This window comes from Laetiporus sulphureus (genome assembly GCF_001632365.1).
Source record: "Laetiporus sulphureus 93-53 unplaced genomic scaffold LAESUscaffold_9, whole genome shotgun sequence".
Classification (NCBI taxonomy): Eukaryota; Fungi; Basidiomycota; class Agaricomycetes; order Polyporales; family Laetiporaceae; genus Laetiporus; species Laetiporus sulphureus.
Genome location: NW_024468518.1, coordinates 278,090 through 296,989, shown reverse-complemented (window position 1 = coordinate 296,989; position 18,900 = coordinate 278,090). Strand labels below are relative to the sequence as shown.

The following is an 18,900-nucleotide window of genomic DNA, read 5'->3' as shown; positions in this document are numbered from 1 at the left end:
CAAGGTCCTTCCGGTACCAGATTAGGTTGGAGTAGTCCGTAAGGTTTTTGCTTGCTTGTTTTGTTACGTTGACAAGTTACGCAACCTTGGACATACTTTTTAACATCAATGGTGAGCCCGGGCCATCAATAATTCCTGCTAATCAATTCTTGAGTTTTCCAGCATCCGGGGTGTCCGGCCGTGGAGATATCGTGATGTAACTTGATTAGCTTGTTCCGCAGCGAAGAGTCTTTCGGAACATAGACCTTTCCCCTTCTAAGCAGCAATCCATGCTCGAAGTTTCACTCTTGGAGGTCTTTCCTGAACTCTCGCTTGCCAGTTTTGAGTAGGTTCTGGTAACCTTTGGTCATCTCGTCGTCTTGTAGTGTCAATTTCACTCTTCCGAGAAGTTTTGCATCATCAACTTCGGAGGCGTGAGTGGCTGAGATCGCGTGGATGGTAAAGTATTCAGGACGAAGCAAAGTTTGCCCGAAATTGTCATTGCTCACCCCCTTCTCATGATCTGGTCTCCTGAACAGAGGATCGGCACGCATCATCGTCTTTCCGGGGCGGTGACAGAGAATGAAATTAAATCGAGTGAGGTAAAGTGACCAGCGAGCTTGTCGCCTGGTCAATGTTTGAGCTTGGCGGAAATAGGTAAGATTTAGGTGATCCGACCAAATCTCAACAGGGTGTGGATGGCCTTCAAAGTATTGCCTATACTCTTTAAGGGCCCGAATGATGGCTAACATCTCCTTGTCGTAGATCTCATAATTTCGTTCATGTTTGTTGAGCGATTTTGAGTAATATGCGACAGGGTGCCATAGCTCATCCTCTCCCAACTGTTCAAGGACTGCGCCGGTTGCGAAGTCTGAGGCATCCGTCTCTAGTCTAAAGGGACGGGTTGCGTTGGGGAGCGCTAAGATCGGGGCAGAAGTGAAGGCAGTTTTAAGGGCCTCAAACGCTTTCTGTTGAGATTCTTCCCATTTCCAGGGGGCGTCTTTCCGAGTAAGGAGTGTCAAGGGGTGGGTAATCGACCCGAAGTCCTTGATGAACCATCGATAAAAATTTGCCAGACCAAGGAACACCTGTAGTTGCTTGACCTTGGTGGGCACCGGCCATTTGAGAACACCGTCAACCTTTTCAGAGTCCATCTGAATTGAACCTTTTGAGATTATGAGACTCAGGAACTTAACGAAAGTAGCCGCAAAGTGGCACTTTTCAGGTTTCACAAAAAGGTCATTGTCGGAGGCGTTGAAGGACTTGTTCGATTAATTGGTCATGTTCCTCTTGATTATCTGTGAAGATGATTATATCATCAATATAGACCGCCACCTTACCAGTGCGAATGAGATCGCTTAGTACATCGTTCATCATTGCCTGGAAGGTACTAGGGGCGTTGCAGAATCCGAAGTACATGACAGTCAGTTCAAATAAACCACGGTAGGTGATGAACGCTGCCTTTTCCTCGTCTCCCTCACGAAGGCGTACATTGTTGTACCCCCATCTCAGGTCCAGCATTGTGAAGATGCTGGCTCGTGAGAGTCCATCGATGAGATCGTTGATTCGTGGGAGCGAGAATTTGTTCTTCTTGGTGACACTGTTGAGGGCCCTATAGTCCTGAACTAGCCTAAGTGATCCATCTTTTTTCTTCACGAAAAATACTGGGGCCGCGAAAGGGTATTTAGATGGTTGAATGTAGCCTTTGGCCATTTCGCCGTCAATCCATTCATCGAGCGAATTCTTCTCTCGTAAAGACATTGGGTATACTTTTGCCGATTTCGGGGTTGCCGCGTCTGGGACAAGATCAATTGCGTGATCATAGGGCTTACGCGTCGGCATTCTTTCTGAACTCTTCTTTGAGAACACGTCTCCAAATTGATGAAATTCTGGAGGGACAAATTTGGACCAATATTCTTTGTCCTGTGTCTCTTTTGCCGGCTGTTCTACCAAATGCTCCTTTACCTTCTTGCTTATGCCAAGGATGTCGTGCATCATGTTACGAAGATCCTGGTCTTGCAAGTCTATTCAGTTTATGAAGCTGTCTTTCTGATCCCACCCGTCATCCTTGTGTATGTCAGGGAAAGTTGCTTCATCTTCAAGTCGAGGTTCCGATAGAAGGTTGACTTCTTCTTCGCTTACTCGAACTTGTTGACCCTTCGTGTGTCTGCACCTGGAGAATGTGACCTCTCTCTGTTCCCAGTCAACTTGGGGGTTGTGTTCTTTTAAGAACTTCATGCCAAGGATCATTGACATGCGTCTGAGGTTTGTGACGAGCAAACTCTCAGTTGATCGGTGCCCCCCAATTAAGATGCTTGTGACTACATGATGGGTAATTGCGCTGCCCTTGTTAGAACTGGCGTCTGCGTTCAGGATTCTTATCTCACAGTTTAGTGGTATCAACTTAAACCCGTGTTTTTCGGCAAATCTCTGATTGATATAGCATGAGAATGCCCCAGAATCCAGTAAGACCGTTGTCTGGATTTCCCGTGATGCGAATTTTATCAGCAATTCGATCGAATGTTTAGAGAAACTGGCTGATGCAATATATAAAAAATCGCTCGGTACATTCGCTCTCACGGTACTAATACAATCTATATTGTCCTGCAGTGTGACACCAGACTCGTCTACACTGCATACTGAAAATCCTCGGTGAATTCGTCCAATTTGAGGATTCGGGTGGTGGTGTCCTTAACCGTTGATGCCGATGCCGATGTTGCCGCATCTTCTTGCTTCACCTTCCCTTTGCCCTTGGACGAGGTGGTCGGAGTGGAACTCTTCATGCCGCGTAGTGCAGCAATTGCTTGTTCCAAAGCTGCAATTTGCACTGATGTCTCCGTCCCGTTGTCCTCGTCGACTTGTCGGACCCGTTGCACCTTGCCTTTTCCTCTATCCTGAGGTTTGTTGCAGGTTTGAAACCGCTTGCCTTTATACTCAGGTTTGGGAGAAGGGCACTTCTTTCCCCGCTCGTAGGCATGCTTTCCGCAAAACAAACATAGTTTGCCAGCAAGCCACCTGTCTTGTTCGGGGGAGAGTTCATGTGCTATTCTAGCGCTGGTGTCCATTGTGTTGGGGTCCTTGGGTTCGGTATTCTTTGCCTGTGTTGGTCCTGCCAGTTTCGCACCCGAGAGTTGCTGCTGATGCTTGATTTCAATCTCCAAGCGGAACTCCAGGTACTCCATCCAGGTGGTCGGGATCTTTGATGGATCCAAAGTTTCCGTGACCGACATGACCGTTTGAATATGAAGAGACCGTTGTTCTCTGATTTTGACGATTAGATCCTCGTCCGAGTATCCTGATTCTGGGGCATACGCCCTGAAACTCTCGGTGAAGGTGATCATCGTCTTGTGGTGAATTGCACAGTGCGCATCCAACATTGATTGTGCTGTGCGCTTGGGGTCAAGTGTCTTGTAAGCCATTTCCAGTTTCCTGGTGTAGTCCGCCCATGTACCAACGTTTTGTCCAGCGGCGAGCTTGATTGCATACTCTTTCATGTATAGAGCCGCTTCACCTTCCAGATGTGCGTTGGCCTGCCGAATCTTGTCCTTATCGTCCGTAAAACTGTTGTAGTCCAACCAGATTAGAAGATTGGTGAACCACGTTTCGAAGTTTTCGGCAGATTTTCTGCCAGAGTACTTGAGGGGGTCCGGGAGCTTGATTCGGCGAGGGTTCTGGCTATTTTGGCTGGCTGGTTGTGGGATACCTGTGGGAGGCACGTTGATGATTGAATTGTTGAGCCAGCTTTCCAGCCTAACGATGTAAGTCGTGGTCTTTTCCTGAGCCTCCTTCAGGGCGACCATATTGCCGTAAAGGGCATCCGTCTGGCCCTTTACTTTGTCCTTGTAGTCCTCGAAGTCCTTGTGAATTGCTTGGGCTTCGAGCGTCAGTGTATTGTTGGCCTTGATGAGCCTCTCGTTATCGGCTGAGAGCGCACCGATTTGGGCTCGGGCCGTGTTCAATTGGTCTCACGTTTCTTGGCTATATAATTGAGTATAAATGCGAGCCAAAATTTCATCCTCCAGTGATGCCACCAGTCATTCGTGGCGTTCATTCATTTTTTGACGTAGGGCTTCGTACGAGCTTACTACATCCCTCATGATGAACGCCCACACCACATTTATCACCCAGTCCCTTACGTCTTGTGGGACGGTGTTTGGTGCAGCCGCGGATGCGGCTTCTTTGATGGTGTTGTAGAAGACCCCCTGCCATTCCCATTGATGTGGGGGTGCAAATTCTGGAAAAGTTGTGGGCGATGGGTTCCTGACTACACCCGATGTCCGAGGTGTGCTGCTATTGTGCGCTTGTGGTGTGGGTGCCTCAGCGGACGCAGCAGACTCCACTTCAGATTGTTCTGAGGAGACCTGGCTCCTCCAGGGATCGGTTGGCTCACTCGTGTGGCCACCTGGGAAAGAAACGCCTCCAAGGTTGTATTGAGACATTGGGATCGAGGTGACGGATAATGGAACGGATGAAGTAGACAATGTATTCGATTCTTGGTCTCGTCTGATGACGTTTCAGAAGGGTCCTTCTTGTATAAGACCTTCTTCTTCGAGTTCCTCTCGTAGACTTTCTGCTCTAAACTCCAGATACTCACGTTCTTCTTCAAGGTCTGCGACTAGACGGAAGGGTGCGAAATATGTGGTGTACTCGTGTACTTGTACTGTGTAGTGGTAAAGCATGAGCAGCCAGTTGGTGACGAGAGGTTGATATATGAAATACGTGGTGCAGACTACAACAAGTTCGTTCTGCGCCGGGCAGTAGTGATCGTTCACGTAGTTGGCAAAGATAAAGCCGGTTGCATATCTTGGCATTCACTACACGAAAATGTTCTGTTACAAAAGATATACTGGTCCTAGTATGGCCAGTAACACGACTCCTTCTCAAATCTAACTAGATCTCTTCCTACACGCTCCTGCTCCTTGTTGATGTTCCTAAATGAAATCTTTCCTAGTCCCACGCAAAGCTTAATTGCGATGCGTCTGTCCACAAACGTAAAGTCCACTCCTTCTCCAATCCTGCTGTTCAATGCTCCCAAGTGTCGTAGAATGCGATCTCGACACTTCAACTGCTCCTCGGTGAACTTGGCAGCGATATGCGGCTGCTGCAACACTTTGTACCGCTGTATAGTAGCGTGTACAGTGGGGCCGATGTTCTCGGGGAGGGTGCTCTTGGGATTCTCATTGATCCCGAGCGGATGGTAATGCTTTGAGAGTGCGAAGGAGAGGACGGTGATGGCGGAGTCATTCACGTACCAATGTGGTTTCGCGATGAGAGGAGAGACGTTAGAGTCTTCTTTGGGAACTTCTGCTGCCCACGAGCTGACCTTAGTTCGAAGCTTTTGAAGCTCCGAGCGATGGGCCTCGATGGGCTGGGCCTGTAGGATATTGCCTTCTGTTAGGTGGTGGGTGTGAGGTTTCCGCTGGTACGGATGGTAGCGGCCGTTGGGCGGCACGATCCCATTGTGGACTTGAGGCGCTTTACTGCCGGTTGCTGCTGCGCTGTTCCTTTTGAAGGAAGGGAGCGGCTTAGGCAGTAGAGACGGAGTGGAATGATATGAAGGAAGTGGTGTGGTAAAAGCCCTGCCCTGGGCGGAGGATTCTCTGGGCGAAAGCACACAGCGACTAGTGTTAGACACTTAGTCAGGGCGAGAAAAGGTCAGTCTTATTCTAATGTCACAGCACGCTGATGACAAAGATAGACAACCAAAACTAAGTCCACAAAGGGATGCTTGGTGGAGCCTACAGCGAGGGGCTGTGGCGATACGACGTGCTCACTAGCCGGGTCTAGTCGACTGGTGCAAAGTAAAACTTACTGGCAGCGTCGAGAGGGTTGCACACAGTGAGGGAGATGCAAAGAGTTATATAGCACACTGGCAGTGTCTTGTAAGACCCGCCTGTGGTGGTAGTGGTGGATGAAGGAGAATAAGACTGGGGGTCTCTCCTCGTCAGACCTGGTCCTTATATACATGATTGCTACGCTACTGTACAGTACTACATAAGTGAGTCACACACTATGCTACTGGCTAATGCTACAATCACATGAGATGTCCCAATTGTCTGTATTGGCTGCCTAATAATAATCCGCGGAAGACGGAGCTCCGTTGAGCACGCAATATTGCATCATTGCTATGACGTGATATGATGCAATGCCGAGGAGCTCGGTGTCACGTGACAATGCCGGAGGAGATCCGAGGTCATGTGACTAGATGCCTCTTATCTTATCTTCATTAGGTCACGTGACTAGTTGGCGACGTGAGATGACGAAAAATAATATGCTTCTAAGGTGCATATGTTCCTATTATGACGTGGTCAGGTAAAACCGTGACACACTGGCCACTTGCCCTATTTGGAAGTTGTCAGGCATTGGTCATGTGACACCAGGCCACTTGCCCAGAAAGGAACTCATTGGACCATCAAGCTAGCAAGCACCCAATTCACCACTCAAGATAGTGGCACCACTTTGCCGCCTAAACCAATAGGCAGGTACCACAACTTAGGATCCCCCTACGAACTGGCATACAGTATAGCCAGGTACAGGATAGGCTAAATCTTCTCACAACTCTATCCAGATGAAGACTGATCATCACACTCATTGTTCTGAGTTTGGACAGATCCTCTCATCTGATGTTGCAACTGTTGTGATGTGCCCTGTCAGCCATCACCCATTGGCCCCTCAACAGTGGGCCCACTTACAGGCAATTGTCTCATTAGATTAGATAGGATTACCTCGGCGTATCTACGGCCTTTGTAGATAATTGCTATGGCAAAGCCCAGAACCATTACCGGTTCTGGCAATATGTTTACATGTAGATATCTGAGGTCTCACAGTAGCACAGTGCCAGAGACCCTGCCCTACATGTATATAAGCACCTATGAGGAAGCTGGGTACCCCCAGTTTCGTTCAACTATTTCATGCGGCCTAAACAGTCATTACCTCCCTTTTGTGTGATATAAGGCAAAGGGCCCTTTGAGCCCCTTTTTGCAGGCTGCATGTCACTGCATGCCTTTTTGACCTAGCCCCCTTGTGGCAGGTCCTTATTTTGGTATTTATGCAGGTCACTGAGCACAGCTAGCACCTTGCAGCCATTTTCTTGCCTTTTGGCAGGATCTATGATGCACCGTGACACTCTACCTTGAGTTGACAGAAAAGGAATTAATCATCAACAACACTGACCCATTCTAAATTGTCAACGACATCATTTTCCCTATCTTCCACATCAATTTCTATGTCTCAATATAACCTTGGAGGCATTGCGTTTCTAGGAGGACACACCGTGAGTGAGCCTAGTGATTCCTGGAGGAGTCAGGCCACTTCAGTATCATCTGAAGCAGGACTAGCTGCCTCTGCTGAAGAACCACACACTAGCAGCACACCAAAGGCATTGGAAATAGTCAGAAACCCATCACCTTCCACCCTGCCAGCATTTTCTACATCTCAAGTATGAGAATGGAATGGGATACCCTATTCCACCATCAAAGAAGCTGCCAATGCTGCTGCACCACTCACCGTAACCAGAAGACATCAAGGAATGGGTGATGAATGTAGTATGCTTATTCATAATGAGAGACATCATAGGGTTGTACAAAGCCCTCTACCTCAAAATGAATGAATGGCATGATCAAGTAGTGGAGGCATTAAAAAAAGAAATACTGGCTCACATCCATGTCGAGATACTGGCAACAGAGACACGAGACCATTTAAAAGTGGCCAGAGCTCAGACCGGCACCTCTCTGCTGATATCGAAAGGCTTACCAAGGTCAACAGCAATCTGACAGCTGAAGCCCAAGCAATCTGCAAGGACTTTGAAGACTACAAGGATGAAGTAAATCGCTAGATAGATGCCCTTTACGATAACATGGTCGCCCTGAAGGAGGCTCAGGAAAAAACCATGACTTACATCATTGGACTGAAAACCTGACTCAATAATGCTATCATCAATGCACCTTTCATGGATATCCAACAACCGGCTGGTCAAACAAGCCAAGTGCCCTGTCGAATTAAGCTTCCAGATTCTTTCAAGTATTCAGGAAGGAAGTCATCAGAGAACTTCGAGACTGTCACAGATTTTCACGTTTTCAACTCTACATGTGACCAAAACATCACATGACATCAGCACTAGGCTGTCTAGAAAGGAACGAACTGGTACGTGAAGTACTGACAGTCCTAGGCACCCCGGAGGTCCAGATCTAGTCACGTGACATATCATGTGATATCCATACATGTGACAAGTGGTGCAGGTATTAGGTAAGCCTAACTTATACAGTAATATCATTCTACCTAGAAGCAATGGTCAGACTCTGAAAGAATCCTATGAAGGAGACACACACCATCAGAGTTATGTCTTTAAGGAGATACTAGTTCACATACATGAGATAGATAGATGTCACACCACTGGTGATGTAGCCATTACAGGCAATACCATTCCCATGGTCTTACTAAGTAGTTCAGATATTCGGCATGCATGACACACATAGTCTGACAGGTAGTAGTAACCAATCAGACAATGTCCATTAGCTAGCAGTTCTGGGGTATCAGGGTACCAAGGGTCCCTCTGCTCATGTATGTAAGCCAGAGCTCTGAGACACATAAGTCCCTCAGACTTATTCTCATCTCTGCTATGCCAATCCACTCAGTGTTACCAGTGCTCACTTGCAAAGCACTGCTTGACCTTGATCATCACTTGTGCTCATCCTTACCTCGACAAGTATCAGTAAGTGTTTGATCGCTGAGTCATAGGCTTAGTCGACGCTCTGCGTCCTAAGTTGTGATAGAAAAATAAGTTTGCTTATCTTACCTGTCTCGAGTGCCTGCCCAGCATACTCGCTGCAGTGTTGCATCTTCGCACATCCACCCACACATTAGTGATGTCATATCTTCACCTGCTGATCTGGCAGACACTGACTCTACTCACATAAGCCATGCCAATACTACGCGCAGTGACTTTGGCATTATCCGACGCCCTCGAGCGAGAACTTCAAAAGAGTTCTATGAGCTGCGACATACAGGCGTTCAGCCAAGGCCCAGTCACATCTCTACGGGAGATCGATGACCTCGCACCAGTGTCTCAGTTTCTGTTATACAGACTCCTTCAGTTCGCACGCTGCAAGCCCCCACACAATCGTCATCTTTGATAGGTCCCCAGCACTACCCAGGCATCCCATCTTATGACTGGGCACTGCTACCAGTGAATAAACTTCGTTCCACATATGTCGAGACTCCTACCGGATCTCATTACATATATCCTCTCGCAATCTTCATCATCTCAACTCAGCACGTCGAAGGCACCCTTCGACAGGTTCATCTATTCCTCATCCCACAATATCATTGTCAGCTTGACCGTGATGACATTCTTGTCATCGAGCACCTTATCTCCAAGCTCGAATCTATCTGCAATGACATTGTGGAATTCAAGCTTTCCTTCGTACACCAACATGTGGTGCGTGATTTCTGCAACTATGTTCAGGAAAGGAAGCATCAGGGAGGAGCAGCTCATGATATCATATTAGATATCATTGCGAAATATTGTCTAGGAATACAGGTCACAGGGCGACCTTTGCTGTAGTTACAAATATTTGTATATGTCTTCATCTGGCGATTTGAACAATCTTGATAACTTTGAGCACCTCAATCCAGTTAGCCATACTTTCAATTATCTTTGAGATTCTATACCGCACAGTCTTCAGGAAAGGGCAGGGGAAGCGTTCGCTACATACGAAGACACGTTTGATATCGATTATTACAATGTCTATCATCTATCTGCTCTACAAATCTACCCAGACTTCAACTGGAGAAATGTAGTGGTTCACATCTGCTATATCCCTGTCAGTTACCAGGAACTGAAAGATCATCTTACAAAAGCTTACGATAGCTTTGTCGACTGGCTCAAAGAGGTTGAGTGCATTTGTCAAATCCATCGCAGTCGTCAGTGGTCAGCAGTCAGGGACAAAACTAGGTTCCTGTGGCAATCCTTCATCAAAGTAATTTTCAATGACATTTGGGTACTTCATCACAGTTATTTTATTTGACAAATCGTTCGATCAGCCACTATTGCAAATCGTCACATTATGGAATTTGAAGAACATCTACGGAAGATAGAGGAAGAAGTTTAAAAGATGATGACTCCCACCACACATGATCCCAGTTTCTCTCGTGCTCCATCTCCAGAGCTTCCTGCACGTCTCAATATTGTATTACAATCTCTGAATCCTATTATTCTTCAAGCCCTTGCCAATACGGTGCCCCTAAATGCAAATATTCCACCAGATGTCAAAAACTGGATGGTTGATCTTGTCACCAATGTGGTAGAGCAGATGCATCAACAGACGGTGGTGTATTATGAGCATCGTATTAACCAACAAGCTAGTGTCGCTCAATAAAATACCACAGAATTTTATAATTGCACAGTATTTCTTGACAAACATTGACAGGATTTTCTCTCTCAAATAGCTGATCTGGAGAAGACAGTGGTGGCTCTAAATTCAGAACTCAAAGAGCTCATTGAAGATTATTGCAAAAATGTTGAGCCCACAGTAGCTACCTTGGATGAATGCAATACTGAAATTCACACAATGGTCGACACACTCAAAAAGTCGCATGAGCAACTATGTAAATGGGCATCATCGCAAGGGAGGAAAGCAGGGCAAGATGGTGACAATGTTGCAGACACAGACGACAATGATGAGCCATCATTTGGCCACAAGGGTAAAGGTGTAAAAATTGACCCGCCAGAGAAATATGGTGGCAACAAGGACAGAGTCAATCTTGATGATTGGCTCGAACAGGTCATGCTCTGATTGAAATATACTGGACATACCAAAGATGAGTCCAAAATTATGTCTACCCTCTTGCTCCTGAAGGGAGGAGCATGTGAATATATGTGACATTGGATCACTGAGATAAATGAAAATAATAAGGCACCAGGAACTTGGGTGGAGTTTGTCTCTGAGCTTCACACAGCATACAAATCCTTGGACAAGGATGATAAGAAGCGAATGGAGTTAGAGGCCTTCATCATGAAGGACCATTGAGACTTCTGTAAGTTCACAGAAGACTTCCATCCAAAGGCAACAGGCACCAGCTTCTCAGACCAGGACTTGATTGAGAAGATCAAGAAGCACATTTCAGAAAAGACATGGCTGCTCATGCTGGCAGATACACCTAAGGACAAATGGCCCAAGAAATGGACTGAGTTCCTTACTTTTGTGCTCCAGATTTTCACATCACTACAATGAGAAGACCATCATGCCAAGGCTGAAACAAAAGATCCAAATGCCATGGAGATTGATGCAGTGAGTAAGAAGAGGAAAAGTAAATTGGGCAAAGTGTGAAGTGTCCAAGATGACAAGTTGGTTTGTGCCAACTGCAAGAAGAACAAACCAATGTTCTTCAAATCGTAAAAACGTTTCAGCAAGTATTGCACTGATTGTTTCAAATTGGACCATGTCAAGAAGCAAGCTGAGAAGGAGAAGGAGGCAGCCATGAAGAAGAAGGATGGGAAGAGCAAGGATAATGACAAGAAGAAGTCAAAGTCATCCAAGATATGACAGGTGGTATCTGATTCTGCTTCATCAGATGCAGAGAGTGAAAGCTCTGACACCAAAGAAGAAAAGAAGCCTAAGAGAAAGAGCTCTTCCTCTAAGACTAAGGGGAAAAGTAAGGAGACAGCTGCACACATCAGCAACTGCAGCATCCACTCGGAAAGCAAGCCTGTAGCATCTGAGTCAGATGAAGAAGATTTGGATGAGATCCTCTCAAGGCTCAGGCACCTGAGGGTCAATGGATCCAGTTCATCAAGGAAGGTGGGAGAGGGCTCTTCAAAAAGGATCTGAAGGGTTTTCTGAAAGGAAATCTGTAGGCAGCTTGTCAGAGTTCCCAGAACATTATATAAGACCTGTACATTTAGCACCCGGATCAGACACCTCTGTAGATCATCACAACGCAGAGGACGATAATGTAACAATAAAAAATTCATCTCTGAATCTATCATTATTTTATTTACCAGTTACATTATGGGTGTATGGCAAGAAATCGAGCGCCGAAGCTTTAGTCAACTCAGGAGCATATTCCATGTATATCAGCAAGCGATTCGTAAAAAACAATCGAATTGCAACCTCCAAGCTTAACACAACATACAAAGTGTACAATGATGACGGGTCCCAAAACAAACATGAAGAAATAACTGACTACATAAAGGCATACATAAAAGTCAGAGATCATGGTTCTACCCACTGTCTGCTAGTCACGGACATACAGAAATTAGACATGATCATTGGGATGTCATATTTATGTCAGAACAATCCAGAGATCAATTGGCAAGCTAGAGAATGGAAATACTCACAATGCCCGAGTACGTGTCACCACCAAAGGCTTCATAAAAAACAACAAGCCATTGCGAGAGAAGAAGCTGAAGAAATCTCGCAATGTGCACAGCAAATGGCAGATGAGGAGCCAACTGCATTTAAAATGTTTAATGGGCACAACATTGATGCAGTAAATCCTATCATTTCGTGGGTCAAAATGGACGATCTCAAAGCTGAACAAATAGCTCACATGATTCTTTCACTAGTGGACTGCGACTATGCTGAACCAGAGAAAAACCTGAATGGAGCAGCACATCAGTCAAACACTGGCAGCCCAGAAGATCAGGTTATTAATGAAGTAGAATCTTGAGAAAAATTAGTATCACATTCATTTGGTGATGTCTTCTCCAAGAAAGCATCTGAAAGGATGTCAACTTGAAAGCCTTATGATCATGCAATTGAGTTTGAAGAAGATTATGAATTATCACGATCAAGTAAACTATATCCTATGAATTCAGAGGAAAAGAATTCTCTAGATTCATGGATCGACGAAAATCTAGCAAAAGGCTACATTCGTAAATTGAAATCACCTATTGCAGCACCTGTATTCTTTGTCAAAAAGAAAGACGGCACATTAAGACTGGTACAAGATTACGGAAAACTTAATACCATAACCAAGAAGAATCGCTTTCCTATCCCACGAATAAGTGAGCTTATCGATCAGCTCAGCAATGCGTCAATATTCACCAAGCTGGATTTCTGTTGGGGATATAACAATGTTCCCATCTGTAAAGGTGATGAATGAAAAACAGCTTTTGTGATGCATTACGGTTTATATGAGGCAACAGTTATGTTTTTCAGTTTCTGTAACGCACCAGCCACCTTTCAGTATATGATGAATGAGATTCTAGATGATCTTATTCAGGAAGGTCATGTGATCGTCTACCTCGACAACATTCTAATCTTCACAAACAATCTGAAACAACATCAGAAGATTACAAAAGAGGTACTTAAGAGATTACGGGACAATGACCTTTTCACCAAGCCAGAAAAGTGCTTTTTTGAACAGTCCTCGATTGAGTACTTAGGGATGATTATCTCTAAAGGTGAGGTTCGCATGGATCCTCAAAAGGTCACAGATGTACTCGACTGGCCTGAACCCAAAAAGGTTAAGCAAGTACAAGCTTTCCTTGGGTTCGCTAATTTCTATCATCGATTCATTGAAGGATTTGCCAAAAAGTCTCGACCACTCAATATCCTGACATGAAAGAATCAAAAATGGGTATGGGGTGAAGAACAGCAACAGGCATTTGATGCGCTTAAGCATGCCTTTACTTCGGCTTCAATTCTGGCACTACCAAATGATACTCACCCATTTCGGTTAGAAATGGATTCTAGCGATTTTGTTACTGGTGCTTGCCTTGAACAACTCAAAAACGATGAGTTGTGGCATTCAATCACATTCTACTCAAAAAGCCTAAATGAGGCTGAGCAGAACTATGAAATATATGACAAAGAGATGCTCGCAATCATTTGAGCCTTGGAGAAATACTGACAATATCTCGAAGGTCATCCGCTTCCAGTAAAAATTTGGTCCGATCACCAGAACTTAACCTATTTCAAATGAGCACAAAAGCTGATGAGACGGCAAGCTCAATGGTCACTTTACCTCACACTGTTCAACATCCAACCACATCACAAACCAGGAAAATCAATGCATCACACTGATCCTCTGTTCAGGAGACCAGATCATGAAGAGGGGGTAAATCTTGATAAGTTCAACAAAACTCTGCTCAAGCTGAAATATTTCACAATTAAAGCTATTCAACATACCCATTTCGCAGTCGTCACAGATCATGATTTGGTGGACAAGATCAAAAAGGCACTACAAGATGACAATGTGAACAAATCATATCAAGACCTACTCAAAAAAGGACAATGAGAGTTCTCAAAAGGACTCGAAGACTGAAACTTCGAAAGTGGGATATTACTATATCGAGGCAAAGTCTACGTGTCAAAAGCAGATAATAAGGAATCACTTAGATGAGAAATTGTCCAGTGTCATCATGAAGCCACCAGTGCAGGTCATCCAGGAAGATGAAAGATATATGAGATGTTATCTCGTAATTACTGGTGATCAGGAATGTCCACTTATGTCAAAAGATATGTTGGTTCTTGCGGCCTTTGTCAATGCAACAAAAATATCAATCAGCCAAAATAGGGAGAACTACAACTGAATAAGGTTCCAACAGAACCTTGAAAAATTGTCTCAGTCAATTTAATTACCAGAATCTCATAGATTCAATGTAATTATGGTAGTTGTCAATCATTTGACCAAGAGAGCACACTTTTTTGCAATTACCAATGAGTTCTCTGCATCAGATCTTGCACGTACCTTCTACGAGAGGGTATGGGACACAGCACGGTCTTCCGAGACAGATTATCTCGGATAGAGAAACTCAGTTTGCAAGCGCACTATTTCAGGAAGTATGCAAACTCCTTGGGATAGAATCTGCAATGTCTTCAGCTTATCATCTGGAGACCGACAGTCAAACTGAAAGAACAAACCAGTCACTAAAGCAATATCCTCATATTTATACTGACAGACACATGGAAGATTGGAGTACACTACTGCCAACTGCCGAATTCACCTACAATAATCAGGCTTCTGAAGCCACTAAGAATTCACCATTCTTTGTCGAATATGGCAGACATCCATGTGCAGAACCAACAATAATGGACTCTATAAAACATGATACACTAGATTCCATAATGCAGGCATGAGTAGAAGTGCAGGAGCAAGCGAAGGCCGCTATTCTATTAGCAGCTGAATGTATGAAATGGTACTATGATCAATCTGTATGACCCGCACCTTTCAAAGTTGGAGATCAAGTATTACTCTCCACTAAAGATTGGCACAACGGAAAGATGGACCATTCAAAATTGTAGAAAAACTAGGACCAGTCACATATAAACTCAAAATGCTGCGGCAATACGGCATTCATCCAGTTTTTCATGCATCCAAGCTCACGCTCTACCATGAAGATGAAATACCTGGCTGCACACTCAGACCCCATCATCCTATTAAAAAGAAGACTGGTGAAGAATGGGAAGTCAAATACATAGTCGACTCTTGTGTCGTTCATGGCAAACTTCAATATTTGGTGCATTGGAAAGGCTATTCCAAGGCTGAAGAAATTTGGGAACCCGCTACGAATTTGAAGAAATCTCTGCATCTTATCAAGAAATTCCACAAGAAATATCCCGATGCACCCCAACCAATATCTCTTATCGATACAACTCCGGTCGATGGCATTTTTCCACCCAGGAGAACAGGTCAAATCTATGACCCCACCACTGATACAATTCAGATATATGATCAGGACTGAGATGATTGGGATCATTCTAGAGATCTTCAAATTACATTAAATAATCCAAATGCACATGCACCAAAATATGCGCATGAAGACGATGCTGAAATGGATTTAGCTGCATCAGAATCAACAATCATCCAAGCACATTCATGAGGATTAGTATCCACAGGACTTTATTTTATCACACCTTGAGGAACCTATGGACAAATTGCACCACAAAGTGGTTTAGCGATCAAAGGCATCAATGTAGGAGCTGGTGTAATCGACAGAGGGTACACAGGCGAAATCAAAATTTTGCTGATCAACATTACCAATAATGACTTCACAGTCAATTTGGGCGATTGTGTCGCTCAACTTATGATTGAACATATTATCACTCCTGTCATTTCACTAGTAGATTATCTCAAACCATCAGCTCGAGGACATCGTGGATTTGGTTCAACTGGTGATAATTATTTCTAGAAATCACGTAAAAAGCCAGATTCAGGATGAACTGTCTAAAAGGGGGGGTACTGTCACAGATTTCCACATTTTTAACTCTACACATGACCAAGACATCACATGACATCAGCGCTAGGCTGTCTAGAAAGGAACGAATCGGTATGCGAAGTACTGACAGCCTAGGTGCCCTGGAAGTTCAGGTTTAGTCACGTGACATATCACGTGATATCCATATATGTGACAAGTGGTGCAGGTATTAGGTAAGCCTAACTTATACAGTAATATCATCCCACCTAGAAGCAACAGTCAGACTCTGAAAGAATCCTATGAAGGCTACCCATGCCACCGGAGTTATGTCTTTTAAGAGGATATTAGTTCACATACATGAGGAAGATAGATGCCACGCCACCGGTGATGTAGCCATTACAGGCAATACCATTCCCATGGTCTTACTAAGTAGTTCAGATAGTCAGCATGCATGACACACGTAGTCTAACAGGTAGTGGTAACCAATCAGACAAGATCCATTAGCTAGCAATTCTGGGATATCAGGGTACCAAGGGTCCCTCCGCTCATGTATATAAGCCAGAGCTCTGAGACACATAAGTCCCTCAGACTTATTCTCATCTCTGCTATGCCAATCCACTCAGTGTTACCAGTGCTCACTTGCAAAGCACTGCTTGACCTTGATCATCGCTTGTGTCCATCCTTACCTCGACAAGTATCAGTAAGTGTTTGATCACTGAGTCATAGGCTTAGTCGGCACTCTGCATCCTAAGTTTGTGATAGAAGAATAAGTCTGCTTATCTTACCTGCCTCGAGTGCCTGCCCAGCATACTCACCACAGTGTTGCATCTTTACACATTCACCCGCATGTTAGCGGTGTCATATCTTCACCTGCCAATCTGGCAGATGCTGACTCTACCCACATAAACTGCACCAATACTATGCGTAGTGACTTCAGCATCATCTGATGTCCTCGAGCGAGAACTCCAGAAGAGTTTTATGAGCTGCGACGTACAAGCGTTCAGCCAAGGCCCGGTCATATATCCATGGGAGGTCGATGACCTCGCAACAGTGTCTCTGTTTCTGTTATTCAGACTCCTTCAGTTTGCACGTCACGAGCTCCCATCGCATCGTCATCTTCTTCAGGTCTCCAGCACTACCCAGGCATCCCGCCTCATGACTGGGCATTTCTACCAGTGAACAAACTTCATTCTACGTACGTCGAGACTTGCACAGGGTCTCATTATATATATCCTCTTACAATATCCATCATCTCGACTCAGCGCATCGAAGACACCCTTCGACAAGTTCATTTATTCCTTACTCCATGATACCATTATCAGCTTGACCGCGACGACATCCTCGTCATCGAGCACCTTATCTCCAAGCTCGAGTCTATCCATAGTGACATTGCAGAATTCAAGCTTCCCTTCGTACACCAACATGTGGTGCACAATTTTTGCAACTACGTTCAGGAAAGGAAGCATCAGGGAGGAGCAGCTCATGATATCATACTAGATATTATTGCGAAATATCATCTAGGAATACAGGTTACAGGGTGACCTTTGCTGTAGTTACACATTTGTATATGTCTTCATCTGGCGATTCGAACAATTTCGATAACTTTGAGCATCTCAATCCAGTCAGTCACACTTTCAATTATCTTTGGGATTCCCTACTGCACGGTCTTCAGAAAAGAGCAGGAGAAGCATTTGCTACATACAAGGACACTTTTGACATCGATTATCACATCGTCTACCATCTATCTGCTCTACAAATCTATCCAGACTTGAACTGAAGAAACGTAGTGGTACATATCCGATATATTCCGGTCAGAACCCAAGAACTGGAAGATCATCTTACAGAAGCTTACGATAGCTTCGTCGACTGGCTCGAAGAAGTCGAGCGCATTTGTCAAATTCATCGTAATCATCAGTGGCCAGCAGTCAGGGACAAAACCAGGTTCCTGTGGCAACCCTTCGTCAAGGTTATTTTTAACGACATTTGGGTGCTGCACCACAGTCGCTTTATTCGACAAATCGTTCAGAATGCAACAATTGCAAATTATCATGTTACTGAATTTGAAGAATATCCACGCGAGATAGAGGAAGAAGTTTAGAAGATGTCAACCCCCACTGCACATGATCCCCATTTTTCTCGTGCTCCATCTCCGGAGCTTCCCGCACATCTCAATATTGTATTACAACCTCCAAATCCTATTGTTTGTCAAGCCCTCACAGATACAGCATCTCCAAATGTGAACATACCACCAGATGTCAAGAACTGTGTGGTCGATCTTGTCACCAATGTCATAGAACAAATGCATCAGCAGACGGTGGCGCATTATGAGCATCTCATCAATCAACAAGCTAGTATTGCTCAACAAAATACCACAGAATTTCATAATCACACACTATTCCTCGACAACCAGTGACAGCAGCTCGAATCCCAGATATCTGATCTGGAAAAAACAGTTGCAGCTCGAACTGCAGAAATCAAAGAGCTTGTCGAAGATTATTATCAGAATATCGAGCCACAGATAGCTACCTTGGACGAATGTGATACTGAAATTCACAAAACGGTCGATGCACTCAAGAAGTCACATGAATGATGTTACAGTATATTAGCACTTCCCTATTCGGAAGGCCCTACTGTAACTGAACTCAAGCAGCATCACCAAAGCCAGCCACAAAAGCCATGCGACATCATTGATGATCAGCTAAGCGCTCAAGGATCTTATCGATTATAGATGCCAATCACCACATCACGTGACCCACAAGGTAGCGCCCCATCAAGCACCC

At 44.7% G+C, this 18,900-nt stretch overlaps 2 protein-coding genes across 2 annotated transcripts; one reads left to right on the top strand and one right to left on the bottom strand.

Moving 5' to 3' along the window:
* Positions 1–2,606: 2,606 nt before the first annotated feature.
* On the bottom strand, positions 2,607–4,418 carry LAESUDRAFT_757092 (uncharacterized protein; the record flags this gene model as incomplete). The annotated part of the gene is made up of 2 exons (XM_040912265.1): positions 2,607–3,890; positions 4,065–4,418. 2 exons carry the CDS (start codon positions 4,416–4,418, stop codon positions 2,607–2,609), a joined length of 1,638 nt encoding a protein of 545 aa, XP_040766647.1.
* Positions 4,419–12,018: 7,600 nt separating this feature from the next.
* LAESUDRAFT_631004 (uncharacterized protein) lies at positions 12,019–12,333 on the top strand (the record flags this gene model as incomplete). The annotated part of the gene is made up of 2 exons (XM_040903395.1): positions 12,019–12,131; positions 12,189–12,333. Coding segments are annotated over 2 exons (258 nt in total), but the record flags the coding sequence as incomplete, so codon positions are not given.
* Positions 12,334–18,900: the final 6,567 nt, after the last annotated feature.